This window comes from Lethenteron reissneri, chromosome 23 (genome assembly GCF_015708825.2).
Source record: "Lethenteron reissneri isolate LAM-NWPU_2019-01 chromosome 23, ASM1570882v1, whole genome shotgun sequence".
Classification (NCBI taxonomy): domain Eukaryota; kingdom Metazoa; phylum Chordata; class Hyperoartia; order Petromyzontiformes; family Petromyzontidae; genus Lethenteron; species Lethenteron reissneri.
This window is the reverse complement of record NC_083801.1, coordinates 8,235,424-8,253,300: the sequence shown is the minus strand read 5'-3', so window position 1 is coordinate 8,253,300 and position 17,877 is coordinate 8,235,424. Positions and strand designations below refer to the sequence as shown.

At 42.9% G+C, this 17,877-nt stretch overlaps 1 protein-coding gene across 1 annotated transcript in view; it reads left to right on the top strand.

The window, feature by feature from the left end:
- Nucleotides 1–17,877, top strand: part of LOC133346230 (diacylglycerol kinase beta-like) — a 149,705-nt gene that overhangs the window by 79,758 nt on the left and 52,070 nt on the right. Inside the window, exons 10-15 of the mRNA XM_061557769.1 lie at nt 938–1,026; nt 1,280–1,396; nt 3,303–3,401; nt 4,906–5,037; nt 16,444–16,517; nt 17,523–17,597. Of these exons, the coding sequence (XP_061413753.1) occupies nt 938–1,026; nt 1,280–1,396; nt 3,303–3,401; nt 4,906–5,037; nt 16,444–16,517; nt 17,523–17,597 (586 nt within the window). The remainder of the gene's footprint in view (nt 1–937; nt 1,027–1,279; nt 1,397–3,302; nt 3,402–4,905; nt 5,038–16,443; nt 16,518–17,522; nt 17,598–17,877) is intronic.

The window sequence follows — 17,877 nt, the reverse complement described above, 5'->3', positions numbered from 1 at the left end:
AGTGTGTCTGGGATTATGACAGAGTTGGTAGGCCAGTTAATGCTTCAACTCCCAAAAAACATCTCTTGTATTGAGAGTTTGAATTTTGCTGACGGGGGAGTAAAAAAGTAAGCTCACATCAATGGTCACAGGGATAAGTGTGGAGCAAGTAATTAAATATTTAATATCACTGAATAACTCCAGTGTGTGTCTGATAATGGCAGAGTATAAAGCATAATGGTTTGTTATGCATTGATGGTCATATTCCTACACGGAGGCAATTCATTTTTTTATCTTATTGCAGTGATCTACCCATTTGTAAACATTAGCACAATTTATTTAGTTGTGACCATTTTGTCGCTTCATTATTGTTTGTAGATTTATTTTTGATTTACATTCTCAGAGGACAACGATGAAGATCAATGTACGGCTCTTCTAATGTACATTTGTACAAGGACACCACCATCTTTGATTATGTGATATGTCCACTATCTAGTGGGCAAATCTCAAACAAATTTTGCAAACGAGTATCACGGAAACGCCCCCTGGATTTTTTTTAAACATACCAAATCGACAGTCGTAGAATCACCCTCGTATTTATGACTAGCTAGATTCACGAATTAACCGCCACATGATGTGGTGCGGTGGTACAGAGGCGAGCACTCCGTGCAATGAATCTTGCAACCTGAGTTAGATTCCTGCCAATGGCTATCATCAGTGGCAAGTGATATCTGAAACAGTTATGCCCTCTCCAACTTCCTCAACCACACCATCTGGCACTGGTAAAAAAACCCTGGCTGATATGGTGTTGGGGAGGTTTTCATCCATTGGTAGATTGAGAATGACTGGATTTTGTATAATAGAAAAAACATATTTGGTGCAAACAGTTTGGAATATGCCACCGTACTATTTTAACCCTTTTGATGTCCATGTTTTCCCGTGAATATTTTTCTTACAGTCTGTAAATACACGGTCCATGAGAGGTGTGTTGCTAAGGCGCCGCTAAACTGCATCAGCACTTACGCCAAGTCCAAAAAGAGTGCCACCGTGAGTATACTGATCATTTACTCATCATTTCAAACATTCACTCGAAGAAATACTTTTATCCCAACAATAAAGACTTCTGCTTGTCCAAGTGAACACGACGCGTAATTGTGTACTTGTACATACGCGTTATTATTTTGACGATAAAAATCTTAAGGATTTCAACACTCGGCACTTGTGCAGTTGCATTCTTTGGGACTTTTGAGATTGAAAGTGCCAACGGATGATGTGATTATGCATTCTCTGTCTTGTGCAGGTGATGGACCACTATTGGGTGGAAGGCAACTGCCCTGCCAAATGCGACAAGTGCCATAAGAGCATCAAGTGCTACCAGGGCCTTACGGGGCTCCACTGCGTATGGTGTCACATAACGGTCAGCACTTGTCATTGCTTGCCAAAGTTAATTGGTTTTGGTGGTTTCTTATTATCATGACATTCATTTTTAGCCAGATATGCACTTTAGTGTGGGTAACACTTTTGACAACATTACTTTAGCAAATGCACAAGATCAGCAGCAATTTTTATTATCATTGCGAGAAGAAATAGTGGTGGGTAAACGGGTGCTAGAGTATGAAATGTAAATGCATGAATACATGCTGTCATTTGATAACGTGTTTCACAGTGCAAATTATTAGGCAAGGACTGACTCAGTAATGCGTGAATTGAAACAGATTCTCACACTCGTGGTGCTTGCATAAACGTTGTGCATGCAAGACTATGTTGTTTGCAATGCATGCAAAGTATATAATGATGTTACCTTTAGGGAAAAATAGAACAAATGAGATGGAACAAGTGAGACAAAATAAATTGGAAGCTGAATCAAATTGTGACCCCCAAATAATGTGTCAATTAGTGGGATGGATAAATAATAAAATGACAACAAACCATAAGGGAGCTGTGTACATGCATATATAAAGGTGTAAATACAAAATTTATATTTTCCGCAATAAATGCTCATGATTAGTTGTGTAATGTGTTATATCGTTTTGCATCAAATTCAGCCCCATAACTTACAGAGGGGTCCTCGCTTTTAAACAGCTGGCAGCTCACCAGCATTGGTTCAAACAAGCCTGAATCTGCTGATGAGGTACTGAATGTCAAAACCGATCCAGATTTTGCTTGTGTTGAATCAGTGTTGATGATATCATTCACAAGGCTGTGGAGCTCATGGGATGCGTAAAAATAATTACGTTTTTGATGTGCAGGGATTTTAGAGGGAGGAATGCATGTTGTATTGGTTATCTACCGTGAATAAGTTGAATACATTTCTTAATGAATATACAGTACTCTTGTTGGGTTTTTTATGTTTAATTTCTGAATGCCGATTCCATTTGCGAGCACATCCTGTATTGGAGGTGGGAACCTACAATGAGGAATAAAGGATATTAGACGCAACTCAAATGCCCCGTATTGATTCCTAAAATGCATGACTCATGACAGAATAATACGCTTATAGATGAATGCATTCATGAATGACAGCACTATTGTGTTTAAGCACTCTAAAAAATGAGTTATACTGGGTTGATATTTGATAATAACACATTACTGAAGAAGTACAATTTTTTTGTATTGTAATTTCATGTTGGTTTGAATTATTATTTTTCCAAGCCTTGTTACTGCATGATGATACTTTTACAACCACAATGCTTTAAATAACTCTTTAATGTCCTGCTCCTCTTAAATAACGTGCTGTTTACACATGAATAAAATATGATATTGAATGAAAGCACACACATTTAACATCTTACGTGTTGTATTCATATCTGCAAATCTATTTGCATGGTGGAATCATTTATTGCCGCGTGTTCCATTATATTCTTGCTTGTGGAAATGTGTTCAGGGGTTAAATGGCAATGTCGAGGTCTGCTAGCCACGAGAGGGCTTCGGGAGAGAGTTAGTGTCGATTTGCAAACTCCACTAAAGGAGCGCAGACCACACTGGTTACTACATGGCGCATTGTTACGCGCTCCAGAAAGAGCATGATTGCACCAGGATGTTAGATTGTAAACGCAAGCCTGTGCACTTAAAAGATGTGTGTGGGGACAAACCAGGGCCACCGAGAGGGGGGGGAGGAGGGGGGGCAGCGGCAGCAAAATGGGCAATTTGACTTGAGCCTCACACAAAAGAGGGCGGCACAACGGGCCTCATTTTTTATACAAATAAATAGGGGGGGGGGGGGGCTCACGTTGGAATTGCCTCCAGGAACCTCTGGGGAAGCCCTTGGAGAAACTGCCTTTAGATGACTTGTATGACTTGCCCTGTTGCATCCTGCCTTGCAGCTGCACAACAAGTGTGCTTCGCACGTGAAGCCGGAGTGTGACTGCGGTCAGTTAAAGGACCACGTCCTTCCCCCAAACACGATCTTCCCGCTAGTTCTGGTGAGGCGATTTGCATGATTCACGCGAAGACACGTCCGTCTCATTTCATTTATTACGCTTTTGAGCCAGCTGGCCAGGAGAGGGCAAAACTTAGCCAACTTAACTTAACCAAATTGATTTCTTGTAATAGATATCTATTTGGTGTTTGAACATCTTGACACATGTTTTATTGCCAGAAAGGGTAAAACATATTCTTATTTTTTAAATCCTTTATATTAAGTTCGCTTGCTTGCTTGCGCGCTTACGACCGTGCAAATCTTTCGGTCGTTTTTTAACCCACTTCCCGTGATCCAATCGAGCTGACATTTTCCACACAGACTCGTTGTGCGTGACAATTAATTTTACACTTTTTAGGAAAAAAAATTATATTTAATTACCAATTGCTTAATGGTGGCAGGCAATCATCTGACCCATAGGTGGCAGCCATCTCGAGCCAGAGGACGAGAGGACTCTAGCCGCCACGCATATAAAGGATTTATAGTGAAAAACTTTGTTTTTACGGGTTAATTTTTTCATACTTTTGATACTGACAAAAAGTACAATGATACAATTTTTTAAACTTAATATCTTATAATTGGTACTCATACTGTCCTGACATTTACAACACAGTGAGCACCAACTGAATGCTGCGAGGAAAATGTTTGCACCACCAGAACCCCCCCACCATCCCCCCCACCATCCCCCCCGCCCACACTACAATAATACTATCTAAGCGCTATAATATTAATATCTACGGACTCTATAGTAGTAACTGTACGCATCGGGGTGGGGGGGGGGGGGGAGGACATCACGTTGTGAAGAATTAACCTCAGCGTTTAGTGTTTTATTTTATAGCATGTTTAACGCTAAAGCAAATTTACCCCTCGCCCCAACCGAATGTGTGGGACTTGGTAGGGCCCTTCCCCACCACCGAATGTGTATGAGTTCTTATGGTCGATAGCACGCTATTAAATACATAAATTAATGAAAACTGCACTAAATCGCTAATTAAAGTACTTTAAAGTTGACGGATGGGAAAACGGAATAGCACTTGCTCGCCACGGGGCTTACGGCGTGGTACCGGCTATTTATTTTACGTGAACCCCACCGTTGGAGAGCCAAATCCCTCGCAAGCGTGCGCACACACACATACAGACAGACACATAATGACATTTATAGGTAAGAAGATGAAATATATTTTTATAAGAGTGATCAAAGTACGCGTAAAAAAATATTCACAGCCTGGGTGAACTGAATATGGAAGTAACCCTTGGAATAAGGGACATACAGCCCAATAATTGAATTGTGTGTTCCAGGACATTTCAACCCGTTGGGTTATAATTGGAAGTCAAAGGTTCCCAATTTCACCAATCACCGGGAATACACGATAAAACAGTTCTGACTGCGCGGAGACTTTTTTGGACGCCCTGTACATTCTATAAATATCAAAGCTGGTTACAGACACCTGGCATCTTTCGACGCTAAAGCTCCGTTTCCCCCCGTGTGTGCACGTGTGCGTATATGGACATGTGAGCCACAGGAGCGACAGATGTCGGTGCAGAGGACAGACAGTGGCAGCGGCGTGTCGCTGGACGACGACGTACTGCGGCGTTTTCAGCGCACCAACTCGGTGACAGGCGACGGGCACGCTCTGCAGGTCTGTGTCTGGTGCAGCTGTGTGGTTTGGTAGTACACAGAGCCCCGGATGCTGCTGGTAAAAAAAAAAGGGTTTGGTAAAAAATAAAAACATCTTTTAAAACACAGATACACAGATGCGCCCCGGATGCTGCTGGTAAAAAAAATGGTTTGGTAAAAAATATATATCTGAAAAAAAATACAGATACACCAGAGCCCCGGATGCTGCTGGTAAAAAAAATGGTTTGGTAAAAAAAATATATCTGAAAAAAAATACAGATACACCAGAGCCCCGGATGCTGCTGGTAAAAAAAATGGTTTGGTAAAAAATATATATCTGAAAAAAAATACAGATACACCAGAGCCCCGGATGCTGCTGGTAAAAAAAATGGTTTGGTAAAAAAAATATATGTGAAAAAAAATACAGATACACCAGAGCCCCGGATGCTGCTGGTAAAAAAAATGGTTTGGTAAAAAAAATATATCTGAAAAAAAATACAGATACACCAGAGCCCCGGATGCTGCTGGTAAAAAAAATGGTTTGGTAAAAAAAATATATCTGAAAAAAATACAGATACACCAGAGCCCCGGATGCTGCTGGTAAAAAAAATGGTTTGGTAAAAAATATATATCTGAAAAAAAATACAGATACACCAGAGCCCCGGATGCTGCTGGTAAAAAAAATGGTTTGGTAAAAAAAATATATCTGAAAAAAAATACAGATACACCAGAGCCCCGGATGCTGCTGGTAAAAAAAATGGTTTGGTAAAAAATATATATCTGAAAAAAAATACAGATACACCAGAGCCCCGGATGCTGCTGGTAAAAAAAATGGTTTGGTAAAAAATATATATCTGAAAAAAAATACAGATACACCAGAGCCCCGGATGCTGCTGGTAAAAAAAATGGTTTGGTAAAAAATATATATCTGAAAAAAAATACAGATACACCAGAGCCCCGGATGCTGCTGTGGTGTAATGGTCAGCACACTGGGCTTTCAATCCAGAGGGTCGCCGGGTTCCACCTCCCGATGCGGCAGTCGAAACAATGGGCACATTATTAAACCCGTCCCACCTCTGCTCACCCAGCAGTATGCACGGGTGCGCCAGAGTGGATCGGCATGTTGCATGTAGTGGGGTTTAGTGTGGGTAATCCCCAGAGGTGGGACAAAGTCATTGTTATGCAAGTCCAAGTCGAGTCTGAAGTCATCAAATTCATGACTCGAGTCTGACTCGAGTCCAAGTCACATGACTCGAGTCCACACCTCAGAGGTGGGACAAAGTCATTGTTATGCAAGTCCAAGTCGAGTCTGAAGTCATCAAATTCATGACTCGAGTCCACACCTCAGAGGTGGGACAAAGTCATTGTTATGCAAGTCCAAGTCGAGTCTGAAGTCATCAAATTCATGACTCGAGTCTGACTCGAGTCCAAGTCACATGACTCGAGTCCACACCTCAGAGGTGGGACAAAGTCATTGTTATGCAAGTCCAAGTCGAGTCTAAAGTCATCAAATTCATGACTCGAGTCTGACTCGAGTCCAAGTCACATGACTCGAGTCCACACCTCAGAGGTGGGACAAAGTCATTGTCATGCAAGTCCAAGTCGAGTCTGAAGTCATCAAATTCATGACTCGAGTCTGACTCGAGTCCAAGTCACATGACTCGAGTCCACACCTCAGAGGTGGGACAAAGTCATTGTTATGCAAGTCCAAGTCGAGTCTGAAGTCATCAAATTCATGACTCGAGTCTGACTCGAGTCCAAGTCACATGACTCGAGTCCACACCTCAGAGGTGGGACAAAGTCATTGTTATGCAAGTCCAAGTCGAGTCTGAAGTCATCAAATTCATGACTCGAGTCTGACTCGAGTCCAAGTCACATGACTCGAGTCCACACCTCAGAGGTGGGACAAAGTCATTGTTATGCAAGTCCAAGTCGAGTCTGAAGTCATCAAATTCATGACTCGAGTCTGACTCGAGTCCAAGTCACATGACTCGAGTCCACACCTCAGAGGTGGGACAAAGTCATTGTTATGCAAGTCCAAGTCGAGTCTGAAGTCATCAAATTCATGACTCGAGTCTGACTCGAGTCCAAGTCACATGACGCGAGTCCAAAACCTCAAGGTGGGACAAAGTCATTGTTATGCAAGTCCAAGTCGAGTCTGAAGTCATCAAATTCAGGACTCGAGTCTGACGCGAGTCCAAGTCACATGACTCGAGTCCACACCTCAGAGGTGGGGACAAAGTCATTGTTATGCAAGTCCAAGTCGAGTCTGAAGTCATCAAATTCATGACTCGAGTCTGACTCGAGTCCAAGTCACATGACTCGAGTCCACACCTCAGAGGTGGGACAAAGTCATTGTCATGCAAGTCCAAGTCGAGTCTGAAGTCATCAAATTCATGACTCGATTCTGACATCGAGTCCAAGTCACATGACTCGAGTCCACACCTCAGAGGTGGGACAAAGTCATTGTTATGCAAGTCCAAGTCGAGTCTGAAGTCATCAAATTCATGACTCGAGTCTGACTCGAGTCCAAGTCACATGACTCGAGTCCACACCTCAGAGGTGGGACAAAGTCATTGTTATGCAAGTCCAAGTCGAGTCTGAAGTCATCAAATTCATGACTCGAGTCCACACCTCAGAGGTGGGACAAAGTCATTGTTATGCAAGTCCAAGTCGAGTCTGAAGTCATCAAATTCATGACTCGAGTCCACACCTCAGAGGTGGGACAAAGTCATTGTTATGCAAGTCCAAGTCGAGTCTGAAGTCATCAAATTCATGACTCGAGTCCACACCTCAGAGGTGGGACAAAGTCATTGTTATGCAAGTCCAAGTCGAGTCTGAAGTCATCAAATTCATGACTCGAGTCCACACCTCAGAGGTGGGACAAAGTCATTGTTATGCAAGTCCAAGTCGAGTCTGAAGTCATCAAATTCATGACTCGAGTCTGACTCGAGTCCAAGTCACATGACTCGAGTCCACACCTCAGAGGTGGGACAAAGTCATTGTTATGCAAGTCCAAGTCGAGTCTGAAGTCATCAAATTCATGACTCGAGTCCACACCTCAGAGGTGGGACAAAGTCATTGTTATGCAAGTCCAAGTCGAGTCTGAAGTCATCAAATTCATGACTCGAGTCCACACCTCAGAGGTGGGACAAAGTCATTGTTATGCAAGTCCAAGTCGAGTCTGAAGTCATCAAATTCATGACTCGAGTCCACACCTCAGAGGTGGGACAAAGTCATTGTTATGCAAGTCCAAGTCGAGTCTGAAGTCATCAAATTCATGACTCGAGTCTGACTCGAGTCCAAGTCACATGACTCGAGTCCACACCTCAGAGGTGGGACAAAGTCATTGTTATGCAAGTCCAAGTCGAGTCTGAAGTCATCAAATTCATGACTCGAGTCTGACTCGAGTCCAAGTCACATGACTCGAGTCCACACCTCAGAGGTGGGACAAAGTCATTGTTATGCAAGTCCAAGTCGAGTCTGAAGTCATCAAATTCATGACTCGAGTCTGACTCGAGTCCAAGTCACATGACTCGAGTCCACACCTCAGAGGTGGGACAAAGTCATTGTTATGCAAGTCCAAGTCGAGTCTGAAGTCATCAAATTCATGACTCGAGTCTGACTCGAGTCCAAGTCACATGACTCGAGTCCACACCTCAGAGGTGGGACAAAGTCATTGTTATGCAAGTCCAAGTCGAGTCTGAAGTCATCAAATTCATGACTCGAGTCTGACTCGAGTCCAAGTCACATGACTCGAGTCCACACCTCAGAGGTGGGACAAAGTCATTGTTATGCAAGTCCAAGTCGAGTCTGAAGTCATCAAATTCATGACTCGAGTCTGACTCGAGTCCAAGTCACATGACTCGAGTCCACACCTCAGAGGTGGGACAAAGTCATTGTTATGCAAGTCCAAGTCGAGTCTGAAGTCATCAAATTCATGACTCGAGTCTGACTCGAGTCCAAGTCACATGACTCGAGTCCACACCTCAGAGGTGGGACAAAGTCATTGTTATGCAAGTCCAAGTCGAGTCTGAAGTCATCAAATTCATGACTCGAGTCTGACTCGAGTCCAAGTCACATGACTCGAGTCCACACCTCAGAGGTGGGACAAAGTCATTGTTATGCAAGTCCAAGTCGAGTCTGAAGTCATCAAATTCATGACTCGAGTCTGACTCGAGTCCAAGTCACATGACTCGAGTCCACACCTCAGAGGTGGGACAAAGTCATTGTTATGCAAGTCCAAGTCGAGTCTGAAGTCATCAAATTCATGACTCGAGTCTGACTCGAGTCCAAGTCACATGACTCGAGTCCACACCTCAGAGGTGGGACAAAGTCATTGTTATGCAAGTCCAAGTCGAGTCTGAAGTCATCAAATTCATGACTCGAGTCTGACTCGAGTCCAAGTCACATGACTCGAGTCCACACCTCAGAGGTGGGACAAAGTCATTGTTATGCAAGTCCAAGTCGAGTCTGAAGTCATCAAATTCATGACTCGAGTCTGACTCGAGTCCAAGTCACATGACTCGAGTCCACACCTCAGAGGTGGGACAAAGTCATTGTTATGCAAGTCCAAGTCGAGTCTGAAGTCATCAAATTCATGACTCGAGTCTGACTCGAGTCCAAGTCACATGACTCGAGTCCACACCTCAGAGGTGGGACAAAGTCATTGTTATGCAAGTCCAAGTCGAGTCTGAAGTCATCAAATTCATGACTCGAGTCTGACTCGAGTCCAAGTCACATGACTCGAGTCCACACCTCAGAGGTGGGACAAAGTCATTGTTATGCAAGTCCAAGTCGAGTCTGAAGTCATCAAATTCATGACTCGAGTCTGACTCGAGTCCAAGTCACATGACTCGAGTCCACACCTCAGAGGTGGGACAAAGTCATTGTTATGCAAGTCCAAGTCGAGTCTGAAGTCATCAAATTCATGACTCGAGTCTGACTCGAGTCCAAGTCACATGACTCGAGTCCACACCTCAGAGGTGGGACAAAGTCATTGTTATGCAAGTCCAAGTCGAGTCTGAAGTCATCAAATTCATGACTCGAGTCTGACTCGAGTCCAAGTCACATGACTCGAGTCCACACCTCAGAGGTGGGACAAAGTCATTGTTATGCAAGTCCAAGTCGAGTCTGAAGTCATCAAATTCATGACTCGAGTCTGACTCGAGTCCAAGTCACATGACTCGAGTCCACACCTCAGAGGTGGGACAAAGTCATTGTTATGCAAGTCCAAGTCGAGTCTGAAGTCATCAAATTCATGACTCGAGTCTGACTCGAGTCCAAGTCACATGACTCGAGTCCACACCTCAGAGGTGGGACAAAGTCATTGTTATGCAAGTCCAAGTCGAGTCTGAAGTCATCAAATTCATGACTCGAGTCTGACTCGAGTCCAAGTCACATGACTCGAGTCCACACCTCAGAGGTGGGACAAAGTCATTGTTATGCAAGTCCAAGTCGAGTCTGAAGTCATCAAATTCATGACTCGAGTCTGACTCGAGTCCAAGTCACATGACTCGAGTCCACACCTCAGAGGTGGGACAAAGTCATTGTTATGCAAGTCCAAGTCGAGTCTGAAGTCATCAAATTCATGACTCGAGTCTGACTCGAGTCCAAGTCACATGACTCGAGTCCACACCTCAGAGGTGGGACAAAGTCATTGTTATGCAAGTCCAAGTCGAGTCTGAAGTCATCAAATTCATGACTCGAGTCTGACTCGAGTCCAAGTCACATGACTCGAGTCCACACCTCAGAGGTGGGACAAAGTCATTGTTATGCAAGTCCAAGTCGAGTCTGAAGTCATCAAATTCATGACTCGAGTCTGACTCGAGTCCAAGTCACATGACTCGAGTCCACACCTCAGAGGTGGGACAAAGTCATTGTTATGCAAGTCCAAGTCGAGTCTGAAGTCATCAAATTCATGACTCGAGTCTGACTCGAGTCCAAGTCACATGACTCGAGTCCACACCTCAGAGGTGGGACAAAGTCATTGTTATGCAAGTCCAAGTCGAGTCTGAAGTCATCAAATTCATGACTCGAGTCTGACTCGAGTCCAAGTCACATGACTCGAGTCCACACCTCAGAGGTGGGACAAAGTCATTGTTATGCAAGTCCAAGTCGAGTCTGAAGTCATCAAATTCATGACTCGAGTCTGACTCGAGTCCAAGTCACATGACTCGAGTCCACACCTCAGAGGTGGGACAAAGTCATTGTTATGCAAGTCCAAGTCGAGTCTGAAGTCATCAAATTCATGACTCGAGTCTGACTCGAGTCCAAGTCACATGACTCGAGTCCACACCTCAGAGGTGGGACAAAGTCATTGTTATGCAATGTCCAAGTCGAGTCTGAAGTCATCAAATTCATGACTCGAGTCTGACTCGAGTCCAAGTCACATGACTCGAGTCCACACCTCAGAGGTGGGACAAAGTCATTGTTATGCAAGTCCAAGTCGAGTCTGAAGTCATCAAATTCATGACTCGAGTCTGACTCGAGTCCAAGTCACATGACTCGAGTCCACACCTCAGAGGTGGGACAAAGTCATTGTTATGCAAGTCCAAGTCGAGTCTGAAGTCATCAAATTCATGACTCGAGTCTGACTCGAGTCCAAGTCACATGACTCGAGTCCACACCTCAGAGGTGGGACAAAGTCATTGTTATGCAAGTCCAAGTCGAGTCTGAAGTCATCAAATTCATGACTCGAGTCTGACTCGAGTCCAAGTCACATGACTCGAGTCCACACCTCAGAGGTGGGACAAAGTCATTGTTATGCAATGTCCAAGTCGAGTCTGAAGTCATCAAATTCATGACTCGAGTCTGACTCGAGTCCAAGTCACATGACTCGAGTCCACACCTCAGAGGTGGGACAAAGTCATTGTTATGCAAGTCCAAGTCGAGTCTGAAGTCATCAAATTCATGACTCGAGTCTGACTCGAGTCCAAGTCACATGACTCGAGTCCACACCTCAGAGGTGGGACAAAGTCATTGTTATGCAAGTCCAAGTCGAGTCTGAAGTCATCAAATTCATGACTCGAGTCTGACTCGAGTCCAAGTCACATGACTCGAGTCCACACCTCAGAGGTGGGACAAAGTCATTGTTATGCAAGTCCAAGTCGAGTCTGAAGTCATCAAATTCATGACTCGAGTCTGACTCGAGTCCAAGTCACATGACTCGAGTCCACACCTCAGAGGTGGGACAAAGTCATTGTTATGCAAGTCCAAGTCGAGTCTGAAGTCATCAAATTCATGACTCGAGTCTGACTCGAGTCCAAGTCACATGACTCGAGTCCACACCTCAGAGGTGGGACAAAGTCATTGTTATGCAAGTCCAAGTCGAGTCTGAAGTCATCAAATTCATGACTCGAGTCTGACTCGAGTCCAAGTCACATGACTCGAGTCCACACCTCAGAGGTGGGACAAAGTCATTGTTATGCAAGTCCAAGTCGAGTCTGAAGTCATCAAATTCATGACTCGAGTCTGACTCGAGTCCAAGTCACATGACTCGAGTCCACACCTCAGAGGTGGGACAAAGTCATTGTTATGCAAGTCCAAGTCGAGTCTGAAGTCATCAAATTCATGACTCGAGTCTGACTCGAGTCCAAGTCACATGACTCGAGTCCACACCTCAGAGGTGGGACAAAGTCATTGTTATGCAAGTCCAAGTCGAGTCTGAAGTCATCAAATTCATGACTCGAGTCTGACTCGAGTCCAAGTCACATGACTCGAGTCCACACCTCAGAGGTGGGACAAAGTCATTGTTATGCAAGTCCAAGTCGAGTCTGAAGTCATCAAATTCATGACTCGAGTCTGACTCGAGTCCAAGTCACATGACTCGAGTCCACACCTCAGAGGTGGGACAAAGTCATTGTTATGCAAGTCCAAGTCGAGTCTGAAGTCATCAAATTCATGACTCGAGTCTGACTCGAGTCCAAGTCACATGACTCGAGTCCACACCTCAGAGGTGGGACAAAGTCATTGTTATGCAAGTCCAAGTCGAGTCTGAAGTCATCAAATTCATGACTCGAGTCTGACTCGAGTCCAAGTCACATGACTCGAGTCCACACCTCAGAGGTGGGACAAAGTCATTGTTATGCAAGTCCAAGTCGAGTCTGAAGTCATCAAATTCATGACTCGAGTCTGACTCGAGTCCAAGTCACATGACTCGAGTCCACACCTCAGAGGTGGGACAAAGTCATTGTTATGCAAGTCCAAGTCGAGTCTGAAGTCATCAAATTCATGACTCGAGTCTGACTCGAGTCCAAGTCACATGACTCGAGTCCACACCTCAGAGGTGGGACAAAGTCATTGTTATGCAAGTCCAAGTCGAGTCTGAAGTCATCAAATTCATGACTCGAGTCTGACTCGAGTCCAAGTCACATGACTCGAGTCCACACCTCAGAGGTGGGACAAAGTCATTGTTATGCAAGTCCAAGTCGAGTCTGAAGTCATCAAATTCATGACTCGAGTCTGACTCGAGTCCAAGTCACATGACTCGAGTCCACACCTCAGAGGTGGGACAAAGTCATTGTTATGCATGTCCAAGTCGAGTCTGAAGTCATCAAATTCATGACTCGAGTCTGACTCGAGTCCAAGTCACATGACTCGAGTCCACACCTCAGAGGTGGGACAAAGTCATTGTTATGCAAGTCCAAGTCGAGTCTGAAGTCATCAAATTCATGACTCGAGTCTGACTCGAGTCCAAGTCACATGACTCGAGTCCACACCTCAGAGGTGGGACAAAGTCATTGTTATGCAAGTCCAAGTCGAGTCTGAAGTCATCAAATTCATGACTCGAGTCTGACTCGAGTCCAAGTCACATGACTCGAGTCCACACCTCAGAGGTGGGACAAAGTCATTGTTATGCAAGTCCAAGTCGAGTCTGAAGTCATCAAATTCATGACTCGAGTCTGACTCGAGTCCAAGTCACATGACTCGAGTCCACACCTCAGAGGTGGGACAAAGTCATTGTTATGCAAGTCCAAGTCGAGTCTGAAGTCATCAAATTCATGACTCGAGTCTGACTCGAGTCCAAGTCACATGACTCGAGTCCACACCTCAGAGGTGGGACAAAGTCATTGTTATGCAAGTCCAAGTCGAGTCTGAAGTCATCAAATTCATGACTCGAGTCTGACTCGAGTCCAAGTCACATGACTCGAGTCCACACCTCAGAGGTGGGACAAAGTCATTGTTATGCAAGTCCAAGTCGAGTCTGAAGTCATCAAATTCATGACTCGAGTCTGACTCGAGTCCAAGTCACATGACTCGAGTCCACACCTCAGAGGTGGGACAAAGTCATTGTTATGCAAGTCCAAGTCGAGTCTGAAGTCATCAAATTCATGACTCGAGTCTGACTCGAGTCCAAGTCACATGACTCGAGTCCACACCTCAGAGGTGGGACAAAGTCATTGTTATGCAAGTCCAAGTCGAGTCTGAAGTCATCAAATTCATGACTCGAGTCTGACTCGAGTCCAAGTCACATGACTCGAGTCCACACCTCAGAGGTGGGACAAAGTCATTGTTATGCAAGTCCAAGTCGAGTCTGAAGTCATCAAATTCATGACTCGAGTCTGACTCGAGTCCAAGTCACATGACTCGAGTCCACACCTCAGAGGTGGGACAAAGTCATTGTTATGCAAGTCCAAGTCGAGTCTGAAGTCATCAAATTCATGACTCGAGTCTGACTCGAGTCCAAGTCACATGACTCGAGTCCACACCTCTGGTAATCCCGCTTCTTCATGGTGAATACATGTTATTCCGCAAGCCTCATCATGCACAATTGTAAAAAAAAAAAAAAAATCTTAGTTGTTTTCAAATGTAGTGTTTACAACTCTGTATTGATCAATACAGATTTGTTCTAAGTTTTCTTGTGACTCTTCTTAACATCTAACATGTTTTATTGTAATAAATTAGGTTGAGAGGTTGTTCATGCAATAATCATCAATTGTATACCACACGCTCCCAGGTCACTCGTGAGTGAACCTTCCACTTTCCTGCAGTGGCATTTGAGACATCTGGATCTGCCCTCCGTGTGCTGTGAGCGAGTGTTTTGCTTACCATGCGCCTCCGTGTCTGCCACTATTCAGTCACACTGTCAGATACATTTTTAGTATTCTCAGATTTCTTAGTGAGTGTATAAGAAGTCTTATATTCAGCGGGTCATCTGGCAATATGCTCTTCATGCCTGCAGACGTGCTTTTGGGTGGTGCAGCAATCAACCACTCAATATTAATAACACACAGATGCAAAGATTGACTCACTGGCACTTGTGAAAGTATTCTTCCTCTGGTATTACTGCTGGTGTTTCTTTGTTTGAAAAAAACAACAACACATGCATTGATGACATTATGTTAAAAGGAAAAGTATAGATTAGGCTTCAAATTAGCACGGTTGGCTATGTACGGTGCAAAAGAAGTTTAACATTCATAAATACATACTGGGCAATGGTCTACATTACATAACACATAGCAAGGCCAAAGAGAGTAGATATGGGGCCAAATGAGAATTACATTTTATGATGCTCTGTCGCAACAGATGCATCCCAATCATATTTGAACCATTCTGTCAAATGTCAGTTGAAGTATAATGCTCACGTTTCTTTATTTGATTTGCATTAATTATAACCTCCCCCCATTTGTAATTAACCTGTACATACAGGAATGTGCCAACAACATTTACTGCCTACGATATTCTTCTTCTATGCATTGGCACCATCAGCATTTGTCAAGCCACAGCAACATGGTGTGCTCAAAACACCGCAGAGTGTACACACACACACACACGTTCGCCTAATACATCTGATATGCACGTTGTCCATCAGGTACAGCGTATAGAGCATGAGATAGTTGTTTCACTCTCGACCACCGTATAACATTCAAACATGACACTGCTGCTCAGAAAATGTTTTATGTTTGAGACTTTTGCACATGTCACCCCAATTGAGTGCATGCTTGGTAGATTGAGGAAGTTTATTTAGCTGGAAAATGATTTTGTTTGTGGAGCCTGCACTGAAAGGCAATGCTTCGAAATAGATAAGTTCTATTGTGTGATATTTGTTACGACATTGTAGCTATGCAAACTTAATATATAGTCGATAAGTATTGTGTTATAGTTAAGTAGTGTATATTAGGTAGCAGCTAATCATGTGCAAGAGTTCAACACAACCGATGTCATATGTATCACCGTACCGTGCCGTTATTTCTTTTCTTCTGCCGACTTTCTCAACTGTTGCACCCCCAAGTGCCACTCTTACATCATCACGGCATCTTACTGAGTCACATATATCTTGTGTCAAGGCAACGTTTTGGTGAACAACATTTAAAGCATTTGAAATTAATTTGTTTCCAAAACAAAATCGCAGCGATGATTTTTCCAACTTTACGTTGATTGTGTGGTTTATTATTGCATGATGATATTTTCTTGCATGTGTCTGTAGATTACACCTACTACTGGCACCCACCCCTTGCTCGTTTTTGTCAATCCAAAAAGTGGAGGCAAACAAGGAGAAAAGTAAGAGAGCACTGACAATACATGGCTAAACAAACTCATTTGCTCAAAGAAACCTTTGGATATATTGAATTCCTCCTAATTAATATTTACATAATTAAATTGTATATGTTTGTTCCAATAAAATACATATTATGACACGTACACAGCTTTCATTAAGCTTGCTGTAGTTACCCTTGAAGTTCAATTATAACCTTCATTTTGCCTAAATGGCTTTAACAAAATACATAATTTAATTTTATATGAATAAAAAAATTACTTTGCAACGCAGTATGCATAAATATCTAAGCCGATATGTTTCAAACATTTGTTGCACCGTTTGACAGAGTTAATATTTTAGCTTTATTTTATAGGCTAATCCATCAATTGGTGACAATCTCACGTAGGAATGCAGCTTAATGGTTTTGTAATTCATATTTGTATTATAGTAAGTTCAATTTTTTCAATAAAAGTTCATAAAAAATATTTGAAAGTGTAACATTTTCCATTGGGTATTTGTGTGAACACTATACACATGTATATGTATTTTTTAATAAATGTATTTTGGATGCAGTTAACAAATGTTTTGTTATTGAAAGCAACTACATGTGACATTTTCTACCCAATCACAGACAGTTATAATATGGCACAAGTTATAAAATACATAGAAATCATGGTACATGGCTTGTCTGGTAATTATTAAAGAGAACCGATTTGTAAGTTAATCAGCTTGAATGAATACAGTTTGATTCACTTCAAATTAACTATTATTTAATCAAAATATAAGCAAATTTTATCGAAATTTATTGTAATTTTCTTATTTTAACACTGAAGAAGACATTGCATGCACAGTACTGTCATTAGTAATTTGAACAAAATGGATATTTTATATTTAAGACTGTTGTAACAGCTATAAAGCATTGTCACAACTTGTGAATATATTTTTTCTAACCAATGATTTGATAGATAGCAAACGTGCATTCCAAATTTTAGGTTTTTCATTAACGTTGTTTCACTCAATTTTTGCAGAATTCTCCGAAAGTTTCAATACCTTCTCAATCCTCGGCAAGTGTATAACCTCAATAAAGGCGGTCCATTTCCAGGGTACGTGAAAATGCAAAGCATACAAAACCACTGAAACAGAATTGCATGGAGGCCCCTGCATGATCCAACCAGTTGTAACTGAATGAGAGCTTCAACTCTACAAGTCTTGGTCTCAATCGTATACTCTGATTTATATACTTATAGTCTCTCTCTCTTAATTTCATGAATCCTTATAGATGATTGGACATCTGTGACAGCAGAAGTTATTGTTAAAAAGTTAGTAGCAGTACAGGGAAAATCTATGAGAAAAGCAAGTTCAGTCGTGCGGGTGCATATGCGC